The 26,347-nt window shown below is 56.0% G+C and overlaps 12 protein-coding genes across 12 annotated transcripts; 6 read left to right on the top strand and 6 right to left on the bottom strand.

The window, feature by feature from the left end:
- Positions 1 to 351: 351 nt before the first annotated feature.
- B0T26DRAFT_614564 (uncharacterized protein) lies at positions 352 to 1,215 on the bottom strand (the record flags this gene model as incomplete). Its single annotated transcript, XM_060435961.1, has 1 exon — positions 352 to 1,215. A coding segment is annotated over one exon (864 nt), but the record flags the coding sequence as incomplete, so codon positions are not given.
- Positions 1,216 to 1,557: 342 nt separating this feature from the next.
- On the bottom strand, positions 1,558 to 3,104 carry B0T26DRAFT_108689 (uncharacterized protein). Its single transcript, XM_060433263.1, has 3 exons — positions 2,810 to 3,104; positions 2,379 to 2,751; positions 1,558 to 2,324 (listed from the first exon to the last, which is right to left on the bottom strand). The coding sequence occupies exons 1-3, from the start codon at positions 2,978 to 2,980 to the stop codon at positions 1,792 to 1,794; spliced, it is 1,077 nt and encodes a 358-aa protein (XP_060299777.1). The 5' UTR covers positions 2,981 to 3,104; the 3' UTR covers positions 1,558 to 1,791.
- B0T26DRAFT_692293 (uncharacterized protein) lies at positions 3,083 to 3,409 on the top strand. The gene has a single exon (XM_060441159.1). The coding sequence runs from the start codon at positions 3,115 to 3,117 to the stop codon at positions 3,304 to 3,306; it is 192 nt and encodes a 63-aa protein (XP_060299776.1). The 5' UTR covers positions 3,083 to 3,114; the 3' UTR covers positions 3,307 to 3,409.
- An 830-nt stretch (positions 3,410 to 4,239) lies between these two features.
- B0T26DRAFT_671658 (uncharacterized protein) lies at positions 4,240 to 5,450 on the bottom strand (the record flags this gene model as incomplete). Its single annotated transcript, XM_060439361.1, has 2 exons — positions 4,240 to 4,906; positions 5,044 to 5,450. The coding sequence occupies 2 exons, from the start codon at positions 5,448 to 5,450 to the stop codon at positions 4,240 to 4,242; spliced, it is 1,074 nt and encodes a 357-aa protein (XP_060299775.1).
- A 5,131-nt stretch (positions 5,451 to 10,581) lies between these two features.
- On the top strand, positions 10,582 to 10,811 carry B0T26DRAFT_692284 (uncharacterized protein; the record flags this gene model as incomplete). Its single annotated transcript, XM_060441158.1, has 1 exon — positions 10,582 to 10,811. A coding segment is annotated over one exon (230 nt), but the record flags the coding sequence as incomplete, so codon positions are not given.
- A 2,382-nt stretch (positions 10,812 to 13,193) lies between these two features.
- Positions 13,194 to 15,482, top strand: B0T26DRAFT_747310 (uncharacterized protein; the record flags this gene model as incomplete). The annotated part of the gene is made up of 6 exons (XM_060444836.1): positions 13,194 to 13,203; positions 13,269 to 13,657; positions 13,735 to 13,979; positions 14,056 to 14,204; positions 14,286 to 14,629; positions 14,676 to 15,482. 6 exons carry the CDS (start codon positions 13,194 to 13,196, stop codon positions 15,480 to 15,482), a joined length of 1,944 nt encoding a protein of 647 aa, XP_060299773.1.
- A 611-nt stretch (positions 15,483 to 16,093) lies between these two features.
- B0T26DRAFT_640048 (trimeric LpxA-like protein) lies at positions 16,094 to 16,753 on the top strand (the record flags this gene model as incomplete). Its single annotated transcript, XM_060437188.1, has 2 exons — positions 16,094 to 16,132; positions 16,193 to 16,753. The coding sequence occupies 2 exons, from the start codon at positions 16,094 to 16,096 to the stop codon at positions 16,751 to 16,753; spliced, it is 600 nt and encodes a 199-aa protein (XP_060299772.1).
- A 482-nt stretch (positions 16,754 to 17,235) lies between these two features.
- B0T26DRAFT_108001 (uncharacterized protein) lies at positions 17,236 to 19,179 on the bottom strand. The gene is made up of 2 exons (XM_060433261.1): positions 19,067 to 19,179; positions 17,236 to 18,892 (listed from the first exon to the last, which is right to left on the bottom strand). The coding sequence occupies exon 2, from the start codon at positions 18,835 to 18,837 to the stop codon at positions 17,719 to 17,721; it is 1,119 nt and encodes a 372-aa protein (XP_060299771.1). The 5' UTR covers positions 18,838 to 18,892; positions 19,067 to 19,179; the 3' UTR covers positions 17,236 to 17,718.
- A 520-nt stretch (positions 19,180 to 19,699) lies between these two features.
- On the bottom strand, positions 19,700 to 21,483 carry B0T26DRAFT_809491 (Alpha/Beta hydrolase protein; the record flags this gene model as incomplete). The annotated part of the gene is made up of 2 exons (XM_060447257.1): positions 21,061 to 21,483; positions 19,700 to 20,688 (listed from the first exon to the last, which is right to left on the bottom strand). The coding sequence occupies exons 1-2, from the start codon at positions 21,083 to 21,085 to the stop codon at positions 19,700 to 19,702; spliced, it is 1,014 nt and encodes a 337-aa protein (XP_060299770.1). The 5' UTR covers positions 21,086 to 21,483.
- Positions 21,484 to 22,015: 532 nt separating this feature from the next.
- Positions 22,016 to 22,767, top strand: B0T26DRAFT_108012 (uncharacterized protein). The gene has a single exon (XM_060433262.1). It carries the CDS (start codon positions 22,108 to 22,110, stop codon positions 22,555 to 22,557), a length of 450 nt encoding a protein of 149 aa, XP_060299769.1. The 5' UTR covers positions 22,016 to 22,107; the 3' UTR covers positions 22,558 to 22,767.
- Positions 22,768 to 23,846: 1,079 nt separating this feature from the next.
- Positions 23,847 to 24,871, top strand: B0T26DRAFT_107988 (uncharacterized protein). Its single transcript, XM_060433260.1, has 2 exons — positions 23,847 to 24,655; positions 24,753 to 24,871. The coding sequence occupies exon 1, from the start codon at positions 24,006 to 24,008 to the stop codon at positions 24,612 to 24,614; it is 609 nt and encodes a 202-aa protein (XP_060299768.1). The 5' UTR covers positions 23,847 to 24,005; the 3' UTR covers positions 24,615 to 24,655; positions 24,753 to 24,871.
- B0T26DRAFT_107985 (uncharacterized protein) lies at positions 24,804 to 25,935 on the bottom strand. The gene is made up of 2 exons (XM_060433259.1): positions 25,665 to 25,935; positions 24,804 to 25,586 (listed from the first exon to the last, which is right to left on the bottom strand). Exons 1-2 carry the CDS (start codon positions 25,669 to 25,671, stop codon positions 24,994 to 24,996), a joined length of 600 nt encoding a protein of 199 aa, XP_060299767.1. The 5' UTR covers positions 25,672 to 25,935; the 3' UTR covers positions 24,804 to 24,993.
- Positions 25,936 to 26,347: the final 412 nt, after the last annotated feature.

Genomic DNA, 26,347 nt, shown 5'->3' with positions numbered 1-26,347 from the left:
CAAGTACATGAGAAGATACCCAAGGACGAAGACCGCCTGCCCAAGATAGAGGCAAATGAGACCAGGGCCAAAAACCGAAGAGGGTCACCAAGGCGTGTCCACACTGCGAGCTCCAGTTCTGCTCCATCTTTTTCGGTGTTCCTTACGAAACAATGGCAAATGGTGGCTGGACTGTGAGGTGGCCCTTACGTACATCGACGACAGCAAAAGGTCCTTCTCGAGACGCATATCTGCACGCGCCCTGCTCGCTGGTGTGCTTGCCACTAATTTTCCGCAGGACTTTTGTTGCAGAGACGTGCATCTCAAGTGCTTTTTTATCGCCTACTGCAAGCCCACGGGATCCGCATCCCTCGCCACCGCCGCTTGCTCCTCCCTCACCCGCGCGTCACACACCCCAGGGAAGCTGCACGTGCATCCAATGTCTAAACCGCGCCTGGTGGTGCGCATCGTGATCGAGTACCGCCCCTCGCGCGGCACCGTCTGCCCGCCCACCACGTCCGTCTTGCGCCCCTTGATGCCATGCGTGTAGCCATAGCGCGACGCACCCGTCATGAGCAGCAGCGACCGCGCCGGCAGCAGCAGCTCCCACGACGGCAGCTCCTCTCCCTCGGATTCCTGCTGCTCCGTCCCGCCTGCAGGTTGTTGGGTGGCTGGGGGTGCCGGGGGTGGGTGCGCAGGGGCAGACTGGCCGCTGGGCCCGCTGGCTTCCCCCGCTGACGGCGGTTGAGGTTCGGGGGGGTCTGGCGACGCCAGCAGCGACCGCTTTGGGAGGCGCATCTTGCGGGCGTCGTTGGTGCCGGACTTTTTGAACGCCATTGGCACGGCGCTGCCAAAGGAGAGGCTGTAAAGCGCCTCGCTGAACATGGAGTGTGTGTCGACGTGGGGCGGGATCCCCGCGCCGGGCGGGTAGTACTGCACGGTGAACTGGTCCGGGAGATACCCCTGGACGGGGAGGCGGGGGAGCAGGTTGGCGACGTATGGTGGGAGCGGCGTGAAGCGCGTGTCCGACGCGCCGAACGTCGTATAATCGAAGTGGTAGCCAAAGTGCTGGCTTAGCCGCTTCCGGCCGCCCGTCCGCGGGTCCGCGGCGTGGAAGGCCGCGATCATGGCTGCCTCGTCGGCCGCGGAGATGAAATCGTGGATCAGTACCAGCCCAATGTCGTCCCATCGCTCAATGTTCGGGTCGGCTGGATCCCGAGTTGGAGCGGGTGCACTGTGTATGGCATTCGCGGATGTCATGGTTGTGGATTATGGGCGTGGATTTGAAGGTTCATTTTTGGTGATGATCACGGGAATCATACGATTTTGAGCATCACGAGCGAGACGTTGCTGCAAATTTGGCTGCGAAATTTGCTCAGATAATCTGATACCAGGGTTAGGGTTGTGTAAAGAGGCATGCATGGATCCGCTCTTGTCGGCCCGGGGAGTTCATCTTCAACACCGGGACCCGGGTGTTACACAATGCGGACAAGAAACTCATGTTAGACGGCGGAAGGAGCCAGAGTTCCAGTAATACCTAATAATGCTAGACAAAAAAGAGAGACCCTGGTGGCCTTGGATACTGACGAGTCGCAAGAGGAAAGCGCATGCGAGATAGCGTGATTAAACGGCAGTCGGCATCCGTAGCGCCTGCCGCCTGCCGGATTCATCTGCACCAGGGAGGCACTACTGGCAATCTTGTTGCCCATGATCCAGTGTTTTGGCTTTTCTGGGATGGCACGGCCTCACCAGTGGCCGCCGGTCCCGACCCCGCCGCCAGCCTGCACGAAAAGAATTCGATGCCTGAAATAATTAATTAATGGATTTGTGCTCTATCTTATTCTTATTCATTGGGCGAGAGCCGACGTGTTCAAGGGATATCGAGCTCGTCCCAGGACGCCAGGTCTCGTGCTCGCGGCTCTGCTCGGTTCCATGCGAGCATTCCCGATTCTTCCCGAATCTCATTCTCCGCACGTTGGCCGTCGAAGGAAGTGAGTGCACCGAATTCAGATCCCTGACAACCGGCCGAAACAAGGGAAGCCCGAATTTGCGGTGCAGAAACCCCTCGATTGGTGACTTGAGAAGCGGCGCGCACGCACCGATGATGATGAGAATCTCCTCAAGCCTCGCCCACATATACCCGGGTATCTGGTCGATGGCGTTGTCCTCGGCCGTGATGTCGTAGCCCTTCAAGACCTTGATCTTGAATATTCCAGCCCCAACGGCTAGAAGTCCCAGCGCCAGGAGAATTGTTATCAACGTCCGTTCGACAACGGACCGGTTCAGCCGCCAGATGGTGACCATGGGTAGCAAAGCGAATATCGCGTCGCTAAACATGGCAATGGCTTCCTACCTGTCAGCACGCCAGCTTCCGGTGCCTTGAAATGGGCAGCACTCACAAATGAAGACATAGGCATTTGCCCACATGCCCTCGATGGGAAAGCACTCCGAGTCGGGAACAGTCTCCCACGCCGCCCGGATTGGCCGACAGGCGATTAATTCAACAATGTCGCAGGCGATGAGCGCAGCCAGCTGAAACCCAATGATGACCCATAACAACATCTTCCACCGCGGCCATGGCGTGATGCGCAGTAGCAGACAGGCAACCGAGATTCGTCCGAAGCAGGATGCCCACAGCCCGATGACGAAGACGACAAATGTGAATGTTCCGATGTCCGACGCTTCATCTTTGTTGATGTACCAGACATGCCGTCCGAACCCGCGGCTCACGGCTGCGATGGTGAATACAATCGCGATTGTTTCGGCAACCTGCTCGACTGCCAGTCAGGACATGGTCAGTCTCTCTGGACGCGAGGGAGGCACTCACCACAGCGACCGTTATCATGTAGTCAGCCGCAGTCAGCCTCGGCTTCGGCCGTAAGCGGGACCAAATGCGTACCGCGTAAAGGACGAGGGCGACTGCGAACAAGGGAACTAGGACCGCCAAGAGTCTGGGTCCTACCGAGTCGTTGGGCGGCAGGTCGTTGCCTTTGGCGCCCATGCTGGCAGGATCAGAACACACAACGCCGAGGCAGAGCCGCAACTCGAGCCGGAACTCGATCCGACTGATGCGGTTAACTGATGGGTCAAGTGGAAGAAAATGCGACAAGTCTCCGCACTTGAAGGAAACCTAAAATGCCACGCTCTTCACCGTCCAACATACCCTTGGCCCCCCCTTTTGCGCACGGTCCGTCACTGTTAGCTGCTATTTCCTGGTTTTCTATGGCTCGGTGGCAGGAGACCCCAAACCTTGGCAGCGCCGGGATGTCACCTAGTCGCCCGCGTCGCGTGTATGATTGGCTAGCCAGCCTCTTAGGCTTCCGATAACCTGGTTATGATCCCAGAAACCGATTACACAGTCAGCGTGGCTCGGGGGGTGCACATACTGGCCGAATGTAGCCGGGGCCGCTTTTAGAAGGCCCAATCGCATCTGTCGCGATTGGGGGTGCGATTTCATGTGCCGCAAAGCTACACTGAAAGCATTGTTCCGATCTTCATATGCAGAGGCGGGCTCAGATATCACGGCCGCCGGCACCCACCTCGGACTTGCAGCCGCGGTGCTCCGCGGAAAGCCTGAGATTGCTCATCGAGCCTGAGACAAACCAACACGATGGCTTCTTGGCCGTCGTCACACGGTTACACTCTGCTCTGGCCTTTCAGTGCCGTTCTTTGCCTCTCATCTTTCGGTCAGGCATTGACTCAAGAGTCAAGTTCAGCTAGTCGACAGAAAAGCCAAGCTCTGCAAACAGAACGGAACTTTTGACATTTCTGGAAAGGTACCCGGCTGCACGCAAACATGCAGCTAAAATGGCGAGCACTGCGCTTGGGCAACATTGACGAGGTCAATGAGAAGTTGTGTGGCTGCTGAGAGCCTTGAGCGTGTAATCACAGCACCTCCATGCCGGGGCTCGCATGAACAAGTGTTCATGTGACACATTGCAGGAGAGCTTTGATCTGGGTACCCCATCTAAAAATCGGCGTACACCCCTGGGGGTCATTGGCAGCTGCGAACGCAGGGACCGCTTTTTGTATAGTAAAATGCCGTATTTCTAGGCAGCCACCCAACGCCATACAGGGCGCCAAGGAAGCCCAGCAAAGTAGAAATAACACTATTTACACTCTCAGATGCCGGTGGCTTCAAGTCCGTACAGGTTTCACGCCTTGTTGGCCCGGGCGGCCGGGCTAGCACATGGAAGCGCACAGGCGGTAAGATAGTATTTCACGATTTTACCGGCCGAAATTAATCCCTGAGCATCTCAGCTACCAGCAGCTGGCAAGGACCCCCGAGGGGGTACGCCGATTTTTGGATTGGGTACCCAGATCAAAGCTTATATACAATCTATGCGGCACGGTCATAGAAGCCTGGGTTGCCAGGATGTACTGGGCGGCCGGGATGTATTGAGTGGCCGGAATATACTGGGTGGCTAGAATAGCATGCGTAGCTGGGTCCGGTAACGTCAGGGAAGATAGCGAGCGCATGAGGTTCTTGAAAACTAGCCGCGCGCTGTCGGCGAAATTCGCGATGCCGTTGATACCGAGGCTGCAGTGCCCTACGTGGAAGACTTTGGTGTTTGACGGGGAGGCATACAGAGCGATGTCAACAATACCAGTTACCCGGTCCCCGAGCCGCGCGAGCTGCTCGTCGTACGCTCCCCGCGCGCTGCCCTTGAGCCGCGCCCACTCGGCCGAGACGTCGATCGGCGGCGCCACGCGGTCGCGGTGATACAACGGCGCCAGATAAATGACTGACTGTGAGACGTCGATCTCCTCCTCGCCGTCGACCTCCTCCTCGCCGTCGACCTCCTCCTCGCCGTCGACCAGCCCGTCGACGCAGTGCACGTAGGCGGCGACGGTTGGTCGCGCGGTGTCGTGGTTGGTTGCTAGCTCTGGCGGCGGGGTGAGTGTCTCGTCGCCTGACGTGAGCGGGCTTTGACTTCGTCGTCAATTTCTAGAATATTATTCTTAGCAGTCTCTAGAGCTGTGATGACAGCTCCCGTGCTATCGAAGTTAACCTGCACCAAGAGCAATGCTTTCCCCTCGCCTGGGCGGTTGCAGTGCGCGCACAGGCCTGGCCACACGATGTAGTGCTTGCAGTCTCTGAGCCTGTTGCCGTGAGAGACGATCTCGTCAACATTAGGGGTTAGCATCGCATTCTTGTGTCTGCTACTGATCTGGGCCATGGCTATGGGACACTCTAGCTCGTGGCCCTCCTGCAGAACCGGGCTGCCGCTGCTCGGTACCGTCCACTCGGACTTGTACGTCACGCAGTGCTGCCAGACGGCCGCCGGCCGGGTGACTTTCTCCAGTAGCGCCGAGCGGGTAGGGGCGTCTGATTCACTTGTTCCTACTGCTGTGTTGTCCACGGGCTGTTCCGCTATATGCACATGGTGCGGGCAGCTAGGGCCATCAAAGCCCTCGTCCGGGTCAAAGCAATCGCACCAGGGGTGCATGGGCACGACACGGAGACACATTGTGGGATTAGAGTCGCAGGTCAGGTCGGGAGTAGAGTGAGAACAAATTTTCTGGCGTTGTTTAGGTGAGTTATTGTCAATCTTATAGACAGGGTGACCCACCTTTGCAATCGCCCCACTTTGCAATTTTTCCCCCACACCGCCAACTTCCTACTCTCTACCTTCCACTACTAACAACTTCCTCAATACTGGTCGGAATAGGCTCAAAATACGATGGTTCGACGCGTACGAGAGCGGCTAATAGCCGAGGCTATTGAGGCTATTGATCAGGGCGCTCAGCAGAAGGAAGTAGCGCGCCTATATAGGATCCCTGAATCCACCCTCAGCAGACGACGCCGTGGACAACAGGATCCACGACAAGCCCAAAAAAACACCCAGAAGTTAACTGACGGCCAGGAAGCCTTCGTCGCCGAGTGGGCTCTTGAGGAGGAAGCTGCAGGGCGTGCCCCAAGTCGTGCACAGCTAAGACGATTCGCACAAGCGATCCTGAACGAAGCCGGGCCCCCTGGGCGAGTTGGTGAGCGCTGGGTAGATCGGTTTTTTACCCGCAACCCCAGGGTAAAGGCCAAGTTAGGTACCTTATTAGAACGGTCTCGAGTCAAAGGATCTACCCGTGAGAGATTCCAGCATTTTTTTGATCGTTTGGAAGCTGTAATTAAGGACAAGAAGCTGGTACCTGCGAATATCGCCAATATGGACGAACATGGCATGCAAGAGACGGAAACTACGGTTGGGAAGGTGATTGGCGATGCCCTCACATCTCGGGCAGTCCTGACTGGCCCTGATCCAACGACCTGGGTCAGTATTATCGAGTGTGGTACCGCTGAGGGCAAGCGATTGACGCCCGTAGTGATCTTTACGGGTGAAAATCTACAAGGCCAACACTTCCCGGATAACTTCAAGGAACTACCAGTCCTCAAGACCTGGAAGTACGACTGTACGCCCACAGGCTGGAGCAATAGCAAAATAGCTCTTATGTGGCTCAAGGAAGTATATCTTCCTCAAACAAAGCCCCAAAGGAAGGACGATTGGCGCCTATTAATCCTCGACAAACACGCTACTCATATCGACGAAGACTTTATGCTTCTAGCTAAAAGAAACCGCGTACACCTACTATACTTGCCTTCACACACTTCTCACAAGACCCAGCCACTCGACCGGTCTGTCTTTTCGGCTTTGAAGTCCTATTTTCGCCAAAGAACCCTCGAATTGGCTTCCTTCACAGCCTCAGCACCTATCAACAAGCAACGTGTCACGGCACGGCGGTAGGCGCTGAGGCCCTATGGGTGCGTGACCATACTATAACCCACTATAGAATTGCAGCCTGACGGCTTGTAATTCTGGCATCCTTTTGGAAGGTGTGGTGCAGCGGTAGTGGGTGTTGCTAAACGCCGTCACACAACGCTTCCTTTTTTGCTACCGGGACGCCTCAGCGCAGGGTATGTCAGCCCGGAATATCATATCCGGCTTCCGGAAGACTGGAATCTGGCCTTTCCAACCCGCTCGTATACTTGACGACCCCGAGGCGGTCCGGGACGAAGCTGCAAAACCAGTCCCCCCATCCACACCACCCCGGAAGACCCGGGCAACCCGGAACGACCTCTTCAATACACCTCAAGGTAGTCACGACGTCCGCAGGCAACAGGGCTTAGCCAAGACGGCCACTAGTCCCCGAGATAGGGTCGTCAGGACTATGTTGACGAAGGTAGGGAGGGCACTTGATCAGAAGAATACGGAAATCGCTGCTTTGAAGGCAAAAAACGACTTCTTAGCCAACGAGTTGGAATCCAAAAAACCCTATTCACGTAAAAGGGTCAAAATAGACGCCAACGACAGATTTGCTACTATTGACGAAATTGACGAGGCTCAAAAAGCTAGTCAAAAGCCTCCCAAGAAGAGATCTAAGAAGACCAAGTCCAGGCCTGCACACTTGGTCCAGGAAGCTGAAGAAATTATCGCCCGTGGGCTTGAGCAATATAGGGCGATTGACGAGGACTAGAATGTACTTTTTTCTATAGAATTTGGCCTACAATTGAGTATTTTGACGATTCTTGTGGTGGGCGGTGATGGTGGTGGGCGATTGCAAAGGGGGGCGATTGCATAAGTGGGTCGCCCTGTCTATCCCACATATAACTGCCCCTTTGTTTCCCTGAGACAGTGAAGAGCCGCCGACAATAACTTTGTTCCTGCCAGAACTCGAAGTGAAATACCCCAACAAGGTGAGGGGCGACATTGGGTTAGACGCCTTCGACATGTCTGGAGTTACTACTTTGACTCTAGTTAGAGTTAGATACAACCGCGGGAAAGTGGGTGAATTAACACTAACGTATTTTATAAGCGAATGCCCCATATAAGCGAATGCCCCACGCCCCACACAAATCAGCACCTCCACCTACAACACCGCTTTTTTCCACCACTCGAAATGCGGTCGCCGTCAAAAGAAGCCAGGCTAATCTTGGCCATTCAGGCTCTCGAAAAAGATACAGATCTTACTATTCGAGGCGCTGCTAAGATCTATCAAGTCGATCCTAAGACTCTTAGGCGCCGACGCGCCGGCCAGCCTTCACGACGCGATATTCCAGCCAACTCACGGAAACTTACGGATCTAGAGGAGAGTACGATTGTTCAGTATATAAGCGAGCTTTTCACACGCGCATTTCCTCCTCGGCTTCGTTTTGTGGAAGATATGGCTAACCGATTGTTACGCGAACGCGACGCGCCCCCTGTCGGTAAGCTCTGGGCTCACAACTTCGTCAAACGCCAACTAGAGCTCCGGACGCGTTTTTCGCGTAGATACGACTACCAGAGGGCTAAATGCGAAGATCCAGAGATTATTCGCGAGTGGTTTGCCCTAGTACATAACACCAAGGCCAAGTACGGCATCCTTGACGACGATATGTACAATTTCGATGAGACTGGCTTTATGATGGGTATGATTACTACTGGGATGGTTGTTACTACCTCTGATGGCTATGGGAAGGCTAAAAAAGTCCAACCTGGCAATCGTGAGTGGGCTACAGTTATCCAAGCAGTAAATGCTCAAGGCTGGGCTATCCCACCATTCATCCTCTTAAAAGGAAAATACCACCAGAAAGGCTGGTATGAATGTGGCCTTCCGGAGACCTGGTATATCGGAGTAACCGACAACGGCTGGACTACAAATACGAAAGGCCTAGATTTTATCAAACACTTCGATCTCCATACAACATCTCGTACAAAGGGGAGATACCGGCTCTTAATTCTTGACGGCCACGAAAGCCACCACTCCGACAATTTCGAGAACTACTGCAAGAAACATATCATTATTACACTCTGTATGCCTCCGCATTCCTCACATCTAGTCCAGCCATTAGATGTTGGTTGTTTTGGGCCATTGAAGAAGGCCTACGGCGATCAAATCGAGGGGTTAATGCGGATGTACATCACACATATCACCAAGGTGGATTTTCTCTATGCATTCAAAGAGGCATTTTTCATCGCCTTTATCGACCAAAACATCCAAGGAGCATTTGCTGGAGCTGGCCTTATACCGCATGATCCAGGCAGGGTACTTTCTAAGATGACTGTTCGGCTTCGAACTCCAACTCCGCCAGCCTCACCACCAAACACCGCACTACCTTGGCTATCTCAGACTCCACAAAACGCCCAAGAGGCTACCTCACAGAAGGAGCTTATTAAAGGCCGGATATCTAACCACCAAGGCAGCTCTCCGACACCTATGCTGACTGCTGTGGACCAATTGGCTAAAGGTACAATGGTTATGATGCATGAGGTGGCCCTGTTACGTACAGAGGTCTCGGCATTACGAAAGGCCAATGAGGAGCTTAGTAAGCTACGGAGGCTAAAAAAACACGTCTACGGCTTGGAGGGTCTCTTACTGTACAACAGGCACAGGATCTACTAGATCAGAAGGCCGTGGGTGAGCAGTTAGCCCAGGAAACAAGGCAAAGTGGTGGTAGTGCAAGGGGGCTCGTACGAAGGCTCGGTGTTGTGGTGTGTGTGGAAAGCCTGGCCATAATGCAAGAACCTGTCAGGAGGCTGGAGAATTGTCTGGTTTATCTATTCCTAGTTCAATTATTGTCATTTCCTAGTGTTGTGGTGGAATAGTTGTAGATAATTGTGGTAGAGTAGTGGGGCGTGGGGCATTCGCTTATATGGGGCATTCGCTTATATGGGGCATTCGCTTATAAAATACGTTACCCTAATCTACCTTGCCTGAGGTAATCCGTCCAGATCGAGCCTTATACGATACCTGTTGGAATCACCAGGTACCGGTACTGGAAGCAACAGGGCGTAACTGCACGCCGAAAACTGGTGGTTCAAGTGGTGGATTTGTTCATGTCTGTGTATCTAGAAGACAGAGGGTGGAAGTGGCCTACGGCCACTTATATAGAACCTATGGCCATGTGCCACCACAGCCACCTCCGTGTGGTTGACTAGCGCGTCATTTCAACAATACCAGAAGACTAATAACACAGTTATGCATGGTGAATATTAACTAGAAACCCAAATATCACACCATCATCGTACTAGCGGGTCGGTGGTTATTATGACAAGTTTACTTATGGATGAACTTTACTCGGAGGAACAAACGACAAGCATTGAAACGTCTGCAAAGTAATTTTGTGCTAACTAACGACCGATTAAGAGTGCGTGAAATTAAGAGTACGCTCGGGTACATGTTCCTCAACCGTAAACCCAACATCACACCATATTCCCGGTGAATTTTCTAAATGGGACGGCTGGTTACATCATATTTCCTCTCCCCAGTCAACGATCATTTCTGATGTCTGACAGCAGACCTTCATTGAGCAAATCCCAAAGAGGTGTGGCCAACAATACAAGCAACGAAGAATACCGACATCTCGCGAAATGAACCCCGGCCTGCGAAACAGACATGTCCCTTTCCTTCTCACTAACCTGCCTTCCTACCCATCTTTCACTGGACAATAATCACGTTACACCAAGCTCGTGTTCGCAACTAGACACCGTTTTCGGTTTCAACTCGAACGTCATCCGTTACTCTGCGCGGGAGAAACGCCACCTGGCCCATCTATCGGCCGTAAGTGTAAGAGAAGGTAGGTACGCCTGATCAAGGTGGTCACAATGCAGGCAAGAAGGTAGGGGAGCAATGACTTGTATTGGTGTAAGACTTCAACCTGGCCCTCGCAAAGGAAGATGGGCGAGGGCCATTGTTTATATACCTGCTCAGGGGTTCGGCCCGGGCATCAGTCTGTGGTCGTGGCGCCACGGCGTAGCGTATGCCAGCTGGCAGTGTTCTAGCCAGTTGGTGACAAGTGGTGGGCGCGCACCCTGTGCGCGCAGTTGGTGTTTGGGGTGTCCTTTTCCTTACAGTAAGCCCCTTTTGGCCACACCTAACACCGGCTTGCCGTTCAACTCGGCACTCTCAGTGACATGCTGCTCAGCCGTGGGCCGGACCGACGTCACAGTCACAGTCTCGGACTCGAGCCGGGCCGGTGATTCAAGTCGGACAACAGTCGACAATGCCTCACTCAAGGCTGTCAACAGTGCAAATATTTCAATGCAAATCAACGTAATCTAAATATAGACAAATCAAATAGAGCCAAAATATCGTTCAAACAAAGCAAATATGAAGTCGTAAATATTTGAATTGCTTTGATTATATTTGATAGATGTGGGGCATTTTCCCAGGCCATTTCCCCCCAGAATAAGGCATCAACGGCAAGTTCCGTGCCATGAAAAACTGCGTTTTAAGGGTAAAAATATCTCGAGAAATCTACCAAATGCAAGTCAAGGTGGATAGAGGCCCATTTTTTACCATGGTGCAGGGCACGAGCGGCAACTTCCGTGGCCAGGGAAAAGTGGACTTCCAGGGCGAAAACTCCGTTGTTGGAATTTGTGAAGCAGAAGGGCCTCGAAGGCTCTAGATAGAGACTTCGCCACCCACTTCGCTACCACAATAGTAGTATAAGAAGGGGCTTTCTGGCACTGCCAGAAAGCTAGAGAGAAGAACACACATCTGCAATTCATCACTTGAACCACCAGCTTTCGGCGTACAGTTACGCCCTGTTGATTCCAGTACCGGTACCCTGGTGAATCCAACATCTGTATTTGCATGGCAGGCTCAGTATTCCTGCAAAAATTGACCCAGGCCGCCGCAAACCTCGCCTATATGCCTACGCGACTGCAAACCTCGCCTTCTTACGCCTACATACTACTTCGAAGTTATTCTTACGATGTCAAGCCTTTGCGACAGTCAAGCGGGCTCCCCGGCGTCAAACCGGGCCGCGAGCCCCCCTCCTTTCGAATTCACCGCTTTCTTCGCCAGTCAGGCCACAGGCACCTTCGCGAGCCAACTCGAAGCCCTGAGGGCAGTCGACCTGAACACCCTACCTATTGACATAAATACCTAGATTTATATTCATTTAAGGGGAAGAAGAACAAGGTCTCAATATTATGGCCCTAGTAACTGCGTTCTTCGACTCGCATTACCCCCACATCGAGGGCCCTACCGTACCGTGTACAGCCGACCGCGACCGGTCCAACGATTACCTTACGGGGCATAACTACTACGTTGAGCCCGCCGCCAACAGATCAAAGTTTCAGCAATACCTTTAGGAAGTAGTCAAACCTATTAATAACATACTGGGTCGGTGGAATGACAGGAAAGACGACTTTCCACGCCTTACACGCATGGCCTTTAACACCCTTTCGATACCGGCGATACCGGCGGACTACGAGAGGCTATTTAGTATCGCTAAACTGATTACTGGGCTTCAAAGACACGGGCTTCAGGGTGGTGCCATTCACAAGCTTCTATGCCTTGTTAATTGGTAGCGAATGGCCTTTTTTTTGAAGCTAGATGTTGGGCATCACTGGCTTCCGGCGTCCCGGGTTGCAGAGTTTTATATGGCCCGGGCCGGATTAATTTTATTCAGATCCGGTTCAAATCAACCCAAGTGTGCAAATCAATCCAAACATGACTTTTTGGCTTCAAATACGGCCTGGTCCGGTTCAAACGAAGCAATTATAGGGTCCCGATTTGATTTGTTTGCGTTTTTGCCAGCCCTGACTTCACTAATAGCCCTCCACTACGTAGGTCGCCAGCGAGGAGTCGAATGATCTGGTCTGCAGCATGGGTCAATCACACCGGCAGTGTAGCGCAACACAATGCACCTGACAGAATTCGGCGCTTGAAGCCCGTTTATCTCCGTCGACGCGAATAGGCCGAAATGGCCGGTGGGTGTAACGTGCAGCGCCCCCAGCCACCCCTCTCGCCAGCCGACGACCCCGATCCTGCGGGGCGCGAGTGGTCGGTCGCGGCAAAGCCGAGAAGGGATTCCCTTGGTCCGGCGAGGTTTCTTCGTGCGCCTTATTCAGCAAAGATAACGATGGCCAAACCGGTGATGTAAACCACCCGCGCGCTTGGGAAGGGGTCAACAGGACATGCTGGAGTGGACGAGGCGTGCTGGGTGTGAGCTCAGGCATTCGGCATCCCGGAATTCCGATAGAGTGGCACACTTTGAACCCTTTGTAGGCGTCTTGTCTGGTTAATCAACATGCAGTCTGCTGAATCAGCCAACCCGCAAACAAGAAGCCATGATAAGGACCGCTGGACTCGAGAGGGGGATATAAAGAGGAGTAAGTTTTGGTTTTGTTGTTAAATCTTCCCGTCCGGTTCCCAAGTAAACCAAATCTGTCCGCAACGCTACATGCCAACTATTTCCCTTCTCTACCGTTCACGGCCTTGAAACATTCAACATGGGCTCCGGTGAGCCTCCAACTCGACTCACAGACAAATGATAGATCTCGAGGCCATACTGACACTAGAAACAGTCAGCCAAATCCCTCCCGCGCACGAGGGCGACTACCCGCCACGGGGCGATCTGCGCAAGATGATGGCGGCGCAGCCGCTGCCCGTCGTGGCCGCCGGGACAGTCGACCCCGCTTCCATGGCGGGCGACGCGCCAAGCCAGCGGGCGACTGCCGTGCTGAGCGCGTTCAACGCCGCCGTGGCCGCGGGTGATGCCGCGGCGCTCGCGAGCTGCTTCCTGGCCGAGCAGGCGTACTGGCGCGACCAGCTGGCGCTGACGTACCACCTGCGCAGCTTCACCACGCCCGCCGTCATCGCCGCGAGCCTCTTGGAGACCGAGGCGCTGAGGGGCGTGCCTGAGGGGTTCAAGCTCCAGGAGGAGGCGCGCTACATCCCCATATCGGAGACTCTAGTAAGCAGTAGCCCCCGTTGGCGACAGATACATGTCAGTGAGAGCTCGGCTGACGACGTGCTGATTAACCAACGCAGCAATTCATGTCGTGTCCGATTGCCTTCAAGACAACGTCGCCAGCGGCCACGGCGAGCGGAAGCATGCTACTAGTGCCCGTAAAAACAGACGGGGTAGTCGAGTGGAAGGTTTGGGTCCTGGTCACGGTGCTCGACAACTTCGACGTGCAGCCCGAGGACGAGTCGCTGCTTCAGTCCCCAGGCAGACAGCTCGACGGTCTAGAGACGATCGACACGGACGTCCTCATCATCGGGGGTGGGAATGCGTAAGTAAGGAGCCAACCAAAGCCTGTGAGTGTAGGTGCAGCCGAGGCTGACAGGCGCCACCTCTGTTGGCTCTAGTGCGGTCACTCTCGCCGCGCGCCTCAAGGCTCTCGGCGTTGAAAGCGTCATGATGGAGCGGAATGCCCGGCCCGGGGATAACTGGGCTCTCCGCTACGACAGCATGCGATTCCACCTCCCGACTTCGTCCTGCGAGCTGCCCTTCTTGTGTTAGTCATTGGCCTGTTGACCTAGTCTTTCGGTGAAAAACGAGCGGGTGTCTGACCATCACGGCCACCACTCCACTCTAGCTTACGGCGAAAAGCTCCAGACACCACACTTGCTCTTGCGCGATGAATTGGCAGAGCAAGTGAAGCGATATGTGGCGACATTCAACCTCGACGCCATCTACTCGGCCACGATCCGGTCCACAACCTACGACCCGGAAAAGAAGCAGTGGGAAGTGCGGTTCGAGACCCCCGATGCCCTGCGCACAGCCCTCGCGAAGCACGTCGTGCAAGCAACGGGAATCTCGTCGCAGAAGCCGTACCTCCCCCCGATGGCCGACAGCAGCCTGTACAAGGGCGTCAGCATCCACTCGGTGGCATACAAGAATGCCCACGAGCTGACAGGCGCCGGGGCCAAGGCAAGCTCTGTGACAAGCCACCCCACCCAGCTTGCACCATGCTGATAGAATCTAGTCGGTGCTAGTCATCGGCTCGGCCAACACGGCGTTCGACGTGCTGGGCGACTGCCACTCGGCCGGCCTCGACACAACCATGGTCGTTCGCTCACCTACCTACCTACTACCGGCCGATTACGTCTTCGACCCGCACGCCACGGGCGCCTACGACATCCACGGCGTAGCAATTGTAGACCGGCAGTTCAACACGATGCCGGCATGCGTGGACGGGCACCTCGTGCGGGGCCGGTTCGCGGCCATGGCGGCGCGGGAGCCGGAGCGGTACCGCGCGGTGGCGGCGGCGGGGTTCCCCGTGGTCGACAGCGCGCACCCCGACGCCAGCATCCTGCACAACCTGATCGAGCGCGGCGGCGGGCACTACATCGACGTCGGCGGGTCGGCACTGCTGGCCGAGCGCAATGTCGGCGTCAAGGCGGGCGTCGAGCCCGTCGCGTTCACGGCGACGGGGCTGCGCTTCTCGGACGGTAGCGAGCTGGACGCTGACGCCGTCATCTGGTGCACCGGGTTCAGCGACAAGAATGTGCGCGACACGGCGGCTGAGGTTCTCGGGGGCGGCGACGGGCCGGCTGCAGAGGGCAAGCTCGGTCCCCGCGAGATCGCTGCCAGGTTGGATGGCACGTGGGGCGTCGACGTCGAGGGCGAGATCCGCGGCATGTGGAAGCGCCAGAGCCGGCTCGACAGCTACTGGGTCATGGGCGGCCATACGCAGTACCACCGCTGGCACTCGCACACGCTCGCCATGCAGATCAAGGCGGCGGTCGACGGCTTCCTCCCGCCGGCATATCGGGACACGCCTGGAAAGTGAGGCTGTTTGTGTTTTGGGTGGTGAACATTGGACTGTTCCGTTGGGGTTTAGACTTTTCTTCCAGTGGAGTGCTTGCGTTAATCCGTACCAAGGTATTCGAACTCCCTAATTCCAGTACGGTAACTTTCTCGTCTCCGAGCCTCGTGGAAATTGTGGAACCGCGGCTCGCGAAAGATGGAAATGCTGAGAAAGGCAATATACATCATCTCTATATGGCGACAATGTGTCTGCATAGTAGCTTGGCGATGAATGGTTCCGAATCTGAGGGTTCCTCTGTCGTCGTCAATTGGGAGTTACGATGTAGCACGTTGGTTGCGGTGCACGATCATTACGTGTCCGCATTCCAGCGACCGGGGAGGTGTTAGCGTGCTGTGGAATAGTGGGTTTCCTGCAGAGCTAGGCCTGCTAAGACTGGTTCTGTCCCCATAAGCACCCTTGCACCCGATCCCATAGCGGGAAAGTGGTTTATCTTGGAGCTTGGAGCTTCAACGTCGACTGTCGGGCGCGAACGCGACTTTTGTGACCTGCATCCCACCTTGGCTTAACAATTGCGCAGCCTAAGCAAGCACAAACCCCGAAATTGCCACGAACTAACACTACGAGCCAACAATATGTCGAGACGACCACCGCGCGGCGAGTATATTGAGACGGTAGGAAACGCGCAGCCGAGGTCTGGTTAGCCATGTCCGCTAACCATTGCTTGGGCGTAGGACACGGGCAACAAGGTGGCTCGCAAAGCGACACTCGTCGGCACCCAGAACATCATTCTCGGCGGCAAGACAGTCATCCAGCCCGAAGTCATGATCCGCGGCGACCTCGTGCGATCCGTGCAGTCGGCGTCGGCGGCGTCGTCGTCGGGCGCCTCCGCTAACAACACGGCCGTCTCGATTGGGCGCTACTGCTTCCTCAGCCGAGCCAGCTGTCTGCGCCCTTCGGGCCGCTTCTACAAGGGTGCCTTCACCTACATGCCCCTGCGCATGGGCGACCACGTCTTCGTCGGCCACGGCTCTGTCGTCCAGGCCGCCTCGGTCGGCAGCCACGTCCACATCGGCGCCCGCGTCGTCGTCGGCGAGCTCGCCATCATCAAGGACTACGTGCGCGTCCTCGACGACTCCATCATCCCCCCCAACATGGTCATACCCAGCTTCAGCATTGTCGCCGGCCAGCCTGCGCGTGTCATTGGCGAAGTCCCCGAGGGCGGCCACGAGGCCTTTGAGCTCAGAGACCTATACAAGACGGTCGGCAACAACCCACACCCCGTTCCCACATGAGAATGGCGGAAAGAGTCAAGATATACACACATATATATATGGCGGGGGGGGCTCAGCGGTGTAGAGTCATGCCGGCCCTCTCGCTCACGTCATCCAAGACGCTAGCTGCCCGTATGCCGCGCCGCGAGACAGGACGGCCAGTGTATTGCGAGACTTTGGGGAGCAAGATTCATCTTGAAAATATGGCAGGCACGGTACCGTGCAGTGGTGTTTCTCTGCCTAGCTACAGCGGAGAGCGGATCAGGGCACCTGGGCGCGCCGGAGCATAGCTTCTCGCCAGCCTCGATTTGTCAGTTAGAACAGCAGCGTTTAGTTTGGTGTACGACAATCGCACATTATGCACAACCTGGCCGTGTGGTGAGTGCCACGGCCGCCTTTGTTCTTATGTCCCCACCTCCATAACCGACAAAGCTCAACAAGATTTTTGCCTCCACTCTCGACAAGGCTTCTTGTTTCGAATAAAGCAGCGCTAATAAAGACTGCTCCGACCTTTGGCCGGCTATCCCTATAACTTGTCTTTCGGTTTCCGCCCGTGCCTTGGTCTCTCCGAAGCAACTACAACCGCATTTATTACCACAAGCTCTTGGTTTTCCAGGGCCAACTTCAGGCCATTACCAGGTCCTCTTTAATTTTCGCAGTTTACTTTATCACGCTAGGCATGTATCCCACCCGCCACGTCGTCGACATCCACCTTGCCGTCGACATCCACCCTGCCGTCGACACCTGTAACTGTACGTGCGATTGCGGGGACTACATATCGCAGGGAGAGAGGGTTTGCGACTTTTGCAAAAAGTATTGCGCCTCGTGCCCGGCGCGCAGGTAGCACGCAGCGTCCTGCTTGCCACTCATGCCTTGACATATAAAAACTAATATAATAATAATTCGCACTCCTATCCTTTTCCGTCGACAGTACATGCCATCCAATGTTGTCTTGCTGTCGCACACGCAATAGCAACACCTCTTCCCTAGCTCCCGCTTAGTTGTACATATTTCTCGTCGGCCGCAACGGGGCTGTCCAGCTGCAGCCAGCTCGCTGCATTCATCTTCACGCTCTCTTCCAAGGTCGTCCAGCCGCTCGTCTGCCCGACCCAACTGAGCAGTTCCTCGCCGCGCTGATTCGGCACCTCGGTCTGGTCCCACCCGGTCTCCTTGGGCGCCCTCATCTCGTGCTCCGGGTACAGCGTGCGCAGGATCTCCCAGACCCTCCGCCAGCTGTACCGTGCGCCAAACACAAAGACGCGCTCCCTATCCACGCGCGGCGACGACGCCAGCACCGCTACGAACAGCCGCCCCGCGTCGCGACAGTCGACGTGCCACTGCGGCGCCATGGAATCCAGAACGGCGGCGTGCTTGCCCTCCCACACCCAGTGCACCATGCCGGCCGTCGACGGGATGCCCTGGTGGCGCGGGTCTAGCACCTCGCCGATGACGGTATCAAGTAGCAGCGTATTAAAGGCAAAGGCCGGCCTCGTGCGTCGCACCCACTCCCACACGCCGCGCTCCACCAGTGTCTTGACCGCCATGAACCCGGCCATGCCCTTGGCCTGCGGCGGGACGGCCGCGTCGCGCGCCAGCGCCACGGCCTCGTCGTTCCAGCTGTCCGCGCCCAGCACCACGCCGCGCCGGGCCGCGTCGGGCGTCCACGCGGCCCACGCCGACGCCGTCAGCGCAAACGATTTCACCGAAGCCTCGCGCGCCGCCGCCTCCAGCAGCGCCACCTGCCACTTCAGCTCCGCCGCTGCGGCCGCGTCCGCGTCCTGCGGCGCCATCTCGACGGCGCCGACCACGTGCGCGATCCCCGCCACGCCGCGCACCGCCGTGTCCCACGCCCCCGGCACCGCCACGTCGGGGACCTCTACCAGCTCGAAGAGTGGGGAGGGTTGGGGGCGCTGGCCGTGCCGTGCCGTGAAGAGTTCGGTCAGGTAGCTGCTCTTGGCGGCGCTGCGGACGGCGCCGCGCACCCGGTAGCCGGCGGCCAGCAGCTGGTCGGCGGCGTGCGACGCGATCAGCCCGTTGGCGCCCGTCACGAGGATCAGTGAGCCCCGCGGGATGGTGGGGTTGGAGAGGGTGATTTTGGAGGCCATGGTGTTTGGCGGTGATGGTGTTTGGTGGTGATGGTGTGCTGGTGGTGATGGTGTGCTGGTGGTGATGGTGTGCTGGTGGTGATGGTATTTGGTGGTGATGGTGTGCTGGTGGTGATGGTGTGCTGGTGATGATGGTGTGCTGGTGGTGATGGTGTGCTAGTAGTGATAATAGTGAGAAGACGGTCAAGGGACGGAATGGGAGTGAGAGTTTATGAAAAGGGGCAGCTACGCCACAGACTAACTAACGCGGCGAGCGATTCAGGGATGATTCTGTTTAGTGTTTCGTGGCTGTGCTAACAAACCGGAATCAGTGAACTAGTTGCGCTATCGAGTCGGATATAAAAGTACGTATCCCTAGGGTATTGCGCGGCGGATAAATACATTGACAACGCGCCAACATGCTTCCGAGTCTTCCCGGATGTAACCAGCCACGGAATCCGGAATCCGGAATCCGGGTGGGATTAGGATCAAGTCAAGGCCTGGTGTAACCCTTACAAATGCACTAGGCGTATGGGGAGGACGAATACTATAGATGACGCAGCAGTGTTGGTTGTCGCCGAAGCTTCAAGAACCCAACTCAGGGAGCATGCGTGCGCTCCTGCGGATTCTAGCGCTGACATAATTCGAGCTAACAGCCGACTGTTCCGTACAGCAGCTAACACGTAGGCCAGTGGAACGAGCTCAAGTGCCGATGAATGCGCACGCCCTGGGCTATAGTATGGTCTGGGACAGATGCGTAGGTATTATTCCGATCTACCCAACATAGCCTCGAAGTGCGGCGCGCAGGTGCGCAAATGCGCCCTGAAATCCAAACAACGCCAACAGCACAAGCCCCCTACGTCACCCACGCTACCCACCCACCCTACACCCGCTGATCCAACCAGTCATGCACGCGCGCGAACGTGCTCGGGGCTGAGAAGTGCAGCGTGAGGTCGTGGCCCGTGTTCCGCGGGACGAAGAAGGTGTAATCCGTCACATACGGAAACGCATCGGCATGCGACTTGGCCAGGATCGCCTCGCACGCAGCCAGCGGCTGCTGACACGTCAACCCATCCCTATCCGCCGACACGACCAGCACGGGCCCGGCAAACGCGGCGACCGCGGGCCCGACCAGCGCCGTGAACCCGCCAAACTCGCCCGTGGTCAGCGTGTCGTCACGCGCAAAGTCCGCCGCCGCCACGGCCGGGTCATACCCCCCGGCGTAGAACGCCGCCTGCCGCTCCGCCGCGCTGGCCTGCGCCACGTAGCCTGCCGGCAGGCCCGCGAAGCGCGTCGGGTCCACGACCGCCGCGCCGCCGAACTGCGCCGCCAGCAGCGACGCGAACGAGAAGGTCGTGCTGTACGCCGTCAGCACCAGCGCGTCGACCACGCCCGGGTGCAGGCTCGCCACCGCCGGCGCCAGGTACGAGCCGTACGAGTGGCCGACGAGCACGACGCGCGCGAAGCGCCTGCCACCGAACGCAGCGCGCAGGGCGGGCGGGGAAGAGCCGTCGCCGCGTGCTGCGGCAATGATCTGTCGGATTGTCTCGATGTGCATGGCCGGCTGCACGCCGGCCAGCGGGTCCGGCTTGCTCGACGCGCCGTGGCCGAGCCGGTCGAGCGCCAGCGTCGCGTACCCCCGCGCGCCGGCGTGCGCGTGCCAGTTGTACGCGCCGCCGCCGAGCCCGTAGCCCGCCCACATGGCCTTGTCGTACGTGATGCCGTGCAGCAGTATCTCGAGCGTGTCGGCGGCGCCGGGTGGCGAGGGATTGGAGGGGGTGCAGTACGTGCCGCGGATGGAAAAAGTGCCCGTGACGGCGGCCGTGCCGAGCGTGGCGGGTAGCGTGCCGTTCCAGACGCTCTTGATGAAGGCTACGCTAGCCGTAGCGTCGGCCGGGTCTGGCGGCGACTCGAAGACGAGGTTCTGGCTCGTGGCTGTGAGATTTAATGTCACGTCCGAGCATCTGTTGGTGGGTGAGGGCCCGTGGATGCTCCCGGCCGCGGCGGCGAGGGGCGTGCTGAGGAGGAGGAGACGTCGGAGCATGGTGCGAGCTGGGTGGATGAGTATGTGTATGTGTTACAGAAAACGGTGCCTGTGGTTTGTGTTCAAGGTGAAAGGTGGTACTTATACGGGGGGATCTTGACCGGCGGCAGCTCCCTCGTAAAGGCGACCTTGCTAATTCCGTAATACTGCTTACCTCGCCTCGTATCACCAATACTCCATTTATGTCTGACACTACTCACCGTCAACCTCATCCCGTGCTTGCATGGTCACCAGTGTGTACACGGTCTTTGCATATCTCTTGCTCCCTGGTGAACCGGCAAAACCATGCAGGGGAGCTGAAAGACAGGATCATGAAGCCATGGCTTTTAAGGGGAGCGAATTGTGTGTTACGGATAGAAAACAAGCAGCCCAGCCGCCGGACAGCAGAGGTTCCTCGGATGGGCCGGTGAAGGATTTGTCGCCGCCTTTTTGGTCTGTGCATTTGTCAGCCGCCCCTGAGCCTTTTGCGCTTCCGGCATGGCTACCGCAATTTGATTAGAGGCGTGGTTCTTGTGTATGGCGGCATGCAGCTAGACAGAGTGGATCAACATGTAACGCAAGACTCCTGGATGCTGCCGACGTTATTCCTTCTTGCCTGCCGAGGTATATAAGGCACTACTACTTGTGGATATGTGCACCAACGCGGCGTCCCCTTAGAAATATCAATAGAAATATCACGGCTCTAGGCGCTAGAAAAAATGTCGATCATCTCCGGTTTGTCAGGATACGCTTTGTAATCCTTCTGTGGGCATAGGTTGACTAATTGCCTGTTTAAAGGGCTATTTGCTTCATTCATGGCCCTGCTCAGGGACGTGACGGAAAAGACCGAGCAACGAGGATCTCGTAGAGACAGGCCGCTTAGTCTAGTGATTACGACGTCTCGAACGACGCAGGCTGGTGGAGTGACTGGTGGAGTGATTGGTGCTGACTGCATCTTGCGACCCGATCGGGGCCAGCTAACCGACGGGGTCGTTGCTACAGGGCTGCCGATCTGTTTAAATATTGCACCGACGGCTGGTTATATGACTAATATCTCCACCGCGAGGTCGTTGGCCATTTTGTGATGTCACGCAGTTCCTAGGACTAGAGAGAGTAAGCTGTGCCTTTTCAGCTCTGTCTTTGACTTGTGGGGCTTTATGACTCCTCAGTAGTTACAATGTAATCGCCATGAAGTTGCTAAATATGTGCTCGTTGAAGGGATAGTTATTGATTATAGGGGGGGGGGGTTGATTGTAATAAATCACAGCATGCATCTATTACCACCAGCTCTCACCACTTGTTTTCACGGCATCACTACCTCATGCCAGCCTTTCGCTGTTCTTCTGCTGTTCTTCCGCTGTTCTTCTGCTGTTCTTCCGCTGTTCTTCTGCTGTTCTTCCGCTGTTCTTCCGCTGTTCGTTACTGGCCCCAGCAAGGATTTGATTCTAGTGTCCTTGGGGAGCATCTCCCGCCACACCTCTGCGTCCACGTTCCCGGGTCTATATAGGGTGGCGATGTGTGCCATCAATACGACGACTCTGTGCACGGATTCGCTGTCGCGCCCGGCGAGGCGGCATCGCCCGTCAAGGGCCTGTTGGCCGTATTTATTTGCCATGCGCCAGACACCAAACAGGCCGTTCAACGCCGCTAGAGTCTCGTACCTCATCAAAAACATTTCGTCCACTGGTGCCGTGGCCGGGGAGATGGGGGGCAGATGAGGTATGACTAGATTGTCGACTGACTGCGTGTTCAAGTTTCCTGACAGTCTCGCTATCTGGCCTAGGAATTGATCAAATTCCTAAGAGAAAATCACCTGATATCGTATCTAAGCGAAATGGTAACACCAGCGAGGGGGCCCTAGAAATAAATGAAGGACTGGGGTGACGCGAGTTGAGATAGCTGACAGTACAACGGGCTAGGCAAAAGTCTATCGATCTGGAGATGATACGGTCGACGTCGATACCGTTTGCTTTCAACAAGCTCCCGCGCGCTGTCAGGATATACCCCGTGGCTTGTTGGAAACGTCCGAGTGACACGAGCCTATGTGCTTCGTCGGATGCGAGGCCCACTGATTCCAAGTTTACGCGGGGAACTTCGGCGAGAAGTTCCTGGATCCTAGAATGTTCAAGACTGGAGTTAGCAAAGCGCGTGCGTTGAGCTTGTAGACGTCTTGGTCCAGTTGAATACTTGGCGTCAGGCTGCTAGTCACAATGCTATACAGCATCTCAATCGCGGGTGTCATTTTGTCCTTATCGACAAGTTCGACGGCTCTTCTCAGCTTCCGGTTGAGAAATTCCTGTTGGGGCGTGGCTCTTCTGTGCGGCAAGTCCGCACTTGGTTTGGTCTTTACTAATGCACGGCCATTCCACTCAACCCCTGTGCGGGGATTCCGTATTGATGGCGCGGCATGTGGTCCTTCAGATATTGCAGGAATATTGCGAATCCAGGAAAGCACCTAGTCGTTGTTCCTTGCCGGAAAGGCAACGTTGAATAGTGATGCGAGATCTTCGTCTATCCGACCTAGGTCAATCTCGTCAGACTCGGGAGTAGCGGCATCTGTATCAACACCACCCCTGACAGTTGACGCGGAGTTGATCGTGGAGCCACGAGTAGATAGCTTGGTTGCCACTGTCCTGACCCCAAACGAGATACCACTCGCCATGTCAATGAGATTTGCCGTTTCGTTCAATGTCGATTTAAATACCGGAACTTGCTCCGCTTCACTTCTTTTAGCGTTGTTGAGAGACTTTGAAATGCTGAGATGCTGCCAGATAACAGATGTTACGGTACGGCCGAACTATGGTCCGTGGTACCGCAACCATGCCCTGGCTGCAGGCTCCACCCTGTAACCCCACGCCCCCAAATCGCCACCCTGTAACCCCACGCCCCTAAATCGAGCCCCACTCTTCCCAATTGGGACTACCCCAATTTCCCCTCCCCACCACGAAACCACGGCCTGCAGGAACCGCAGGCTTCTTCTTTTCCTTTTCCTTTCCTTAGCTTAGCTATTTTACGAATACAGTCATTCCTACTTGCAGCCTTGACTCTCATACATGCCTCCCTTCACAATAGATACAGCTCCAGGTTATGTGTAGAGGACTCACTTGGCTAGCAAGATGACGGGGAGATTCAGGCAAGAAACATAGGTGCCGATGCAGTTGCGAAGATGGCGGATTTCTTCGTCCTGCTTGGAGGTTTAATACCTCCGCGTCTTCTCCAGCATGCGTCGCTTCTTGCTCATCTCGCCAAAGATGATACGCAGGCAATTAAGAGTCTTGACGGTGCTCTCCAGAATACGTTCGAGGCTTGCAGTGCGCCACCACTTGGACACGGCGGCGGGCAGGGTGCCCTTGGACGACCCAATCTCGGTGCTGAGCACGGCGAGGGCATAACTCAGAGCGTCGAGAGCGTCGAGCTCGCCCCGGAAGCCCGCGACAATGCTGTCGACCCTTTGGATGCCCTGTATCATGGACCGGAGCGACGCAACACCCCTACCCACTTCGTAAATCAGCTTTACGCAGCCCGCCGCGGCTGTGGCGATGGTGATGGGTTCCATTTGGGTGTCGCGATGTCAGTGTCGAGGGTTGTCAAAGGGTGGAAGTGGGGAGAAATTACTCACCAGCCAGAGCCTTGCCCATCGTCTGCTGGACACGCCGAAGATGCTGGTGCCGGCGCCGGTGCTGGTGGGAATGCAGAGATGCCTGGGGCCGTCCAACACCCGACCAAATCCCAAAGGAGGTACGAGCATCTTATGCAAGGACCCGCACAAGGTTGACTTCCAATGTGGTTGTCCGATCGGCTCACGCTTAATTACAGGTGGGGATTGAATGGTCCGTAACAATGTTGAATATTGGCGCTTATGATCGCTACTCAAAAAAGCTATGTCACTTTGGTGACAGACTAACTATAGAAGTCACTCCTAGAATAGACGAAACAAAACAAAACATCATGAATCCATATCCTGTTAAACCGCACACAGTCTGTCGACGCCAAACTCCGAGAATGGCTCGCCCTGTCCCAAGAAAGCGGGTTTCCCATCCGCCAGGTACTCAGTCGTACAAGTAGGTCGGGGGATGGAGCGTGTAGATCGGCAGCCCCCTGTGCTTCGTCTTGGTCGAACTGTAGAAGCTCTCTAGGTCGGCAAGATCCTGCTTCTACACGCGGTACCTCCTCAGCTTGGCGTGGTAGTTCATGACCGAATTCTTATTCGACCTTCCCCAGCGGACGGAACCGGCCTCGACCAAGCCGGCGAACTCGTGGCGCAGGCCCAGGATGTGGCCTAGCTCGTGGGCGAGGACGTTGGCGAGGTACTTGATGTGGGGCCGGGCGAGGGCTGCCTGGTATATGCACAGCGTGCGAGCCTCGGCCGGGCCGCGGTTGGGGAAGAAGGAGCTCGCCAGGGGATTGATGCCGCCGTCTTCCATGTATACAACCTTGAAGGTGGCTTCGTGGCCGGGGCACGCGTGCTCAAAGGTCACGCCCTTGCTCCTCCACATGAGCGCTGCCTCGACCAGCTTGGCCGAGACGAAGGCGGCCAGGTTTGGGTCCGAGAAAGTCTTGGCGCAGAAGACGTATCGCACCGTCGAACCGGGCACCCATCGCGGAATGCTGGAGTCAATTCCGACTCGGAGATGGGTGCTGCTTTGACTGTCTGGTGGCGGCGAGCTGCACTGATGGCACCAGCTGCTAGCTTGGAGTCCCGTACCGGCTGACGGACCCTCGGCCCGTGTCCGAGTGTACCGAGTGACTGGATGTGGATTACATTATTAGTAGGAGAGCCAACTATGATGTCAAACGGGAGGGGGGGGGGGGGGTAGATCCATACCATCCATGCTAAGGTAATACCGATGAGGGAGAATGCGATTGATAGCTGGTGTTAGCTGGCAAGAGTATGAAGGCAAGCCGGGATCTGTAGCTGTGCGCCTCGAAAAAACGTGCAGGAAATGTCTTGGACTGCTGAAGAAATAGAACCAAAGGTTGCATTGCTGAATGTCTTTAGATAGTTGGTGGAGAGAATATGTCGGTTTTAAATTTCTATTGAGAATCTAGATGTAGGTCAGGTAGGGGTGACTTGTTTCTTGCGTCGAACGTAGAGCTGCCGCATGCAAGATCTACTGTCCAATCGCGCTACAAACACAATAGGGGGCCTGACTGCCCTGATGCGGAGAGCTCTACAACAAATTACTAATTTTTGGTTTAAAAGACCCCTGTTTATTGTAACGGCCTTAGCGCTTGAAGGAGGCAATGTGAACCTGGTCGGTACACTGGACTACCTGCAGAAGGCGCCTGACTGGGGGCCCCGCTTGTCGAGGACAATCAGACGGTGTCCGGTGCGGGGCTCTTGGCACCAGGGAAACGGAAGGACGGCCAATCAGGGGTGGCCCAGTGCCAAGAAGGGTCTTGGCACCAGGCAAATGGCCCGGCACGCTAGCAGTGCCCGGCACTAGGTAGCTCCTTCTTGTCGGGCTGCGCTCTTACGGAGGTGCCTTTCAAAAGTTTTGCGCAATG

The sequence above is a fragment of the Lasiosphaeria miniovina genome, assembly GCF_030549165.1.
Source record: "Lasiosphaeria miniovina strain SMH2392-1A chromosome Unknown B0T26scaffold_2, whole genome shotgun sequence".
NCBI lineage: Eukaryota > Fungi > Ascomycota > Sordariomycetes > Sordariales > Lasiosphaeriaceae > Lasiosphaeria > Lasiosphaeria miniovina.
Note: the sequence above shows the minus strand (reverse complement) of the source record. Positions and strands in the feature narration are given on the sequence as shown.

Excerpts from the sequence above, each read along its gene's own strand:
- B0T26DRAFT_108689 (XM_060433263.1), bottom strand. The coding sequence starts at position 2,980 with ATGGGCGCCAAAGGCAACGACCTGCCGCCCAACGACTCGGTAGGACCC. Across the intron at positions 2,752-2,809 it reads ACTACATGATAACGGTCGCT|CAGGTTGCCGAAACAATCGC; the intron begins GTGGTGAGTGCC and ends CTGGCAGTCGAG. Across the intron at positions 2,325-2,378 it reads AAATGCCTATGTCTTCATTT|CCATTGCCATGTTTAGCGAC; the intron begins GTGAGTGCTGCC and ends ACAGGTAGGAAG.
- B0T26DRAFT_692293 (XM_060441159.1), top strand. The coding sequence starts at position 3,115 with ATGCCACGCTCTTCACCGTCCAACATACCCTTGGCCCCCCCTTTTGCG.
- B0T26DRAFT_108001 (XM_060433261.1), bottom strand. The coding sequence starts at position 18,837 with ATGGCCTCCAAAATCACCCTCTCCAACCCCACCATCCCGCGGGGCTCA.
- B0T26DRAFT_108012 (XM_060433262.1), top strand. The coding sequence starts at position 22,108 with ATGCATCTATTACCACCAGCTCTCACCACTTGTTTTCACGGCATCACT.
- B0T26DRAFT_107988 (XM_060433260.1), top strand. The coding sequence starts at position 24,006 with ATGGCGGATTTCTTCGTCCTGCTTGGAGGTTTAATACCTCCGCGTCTT.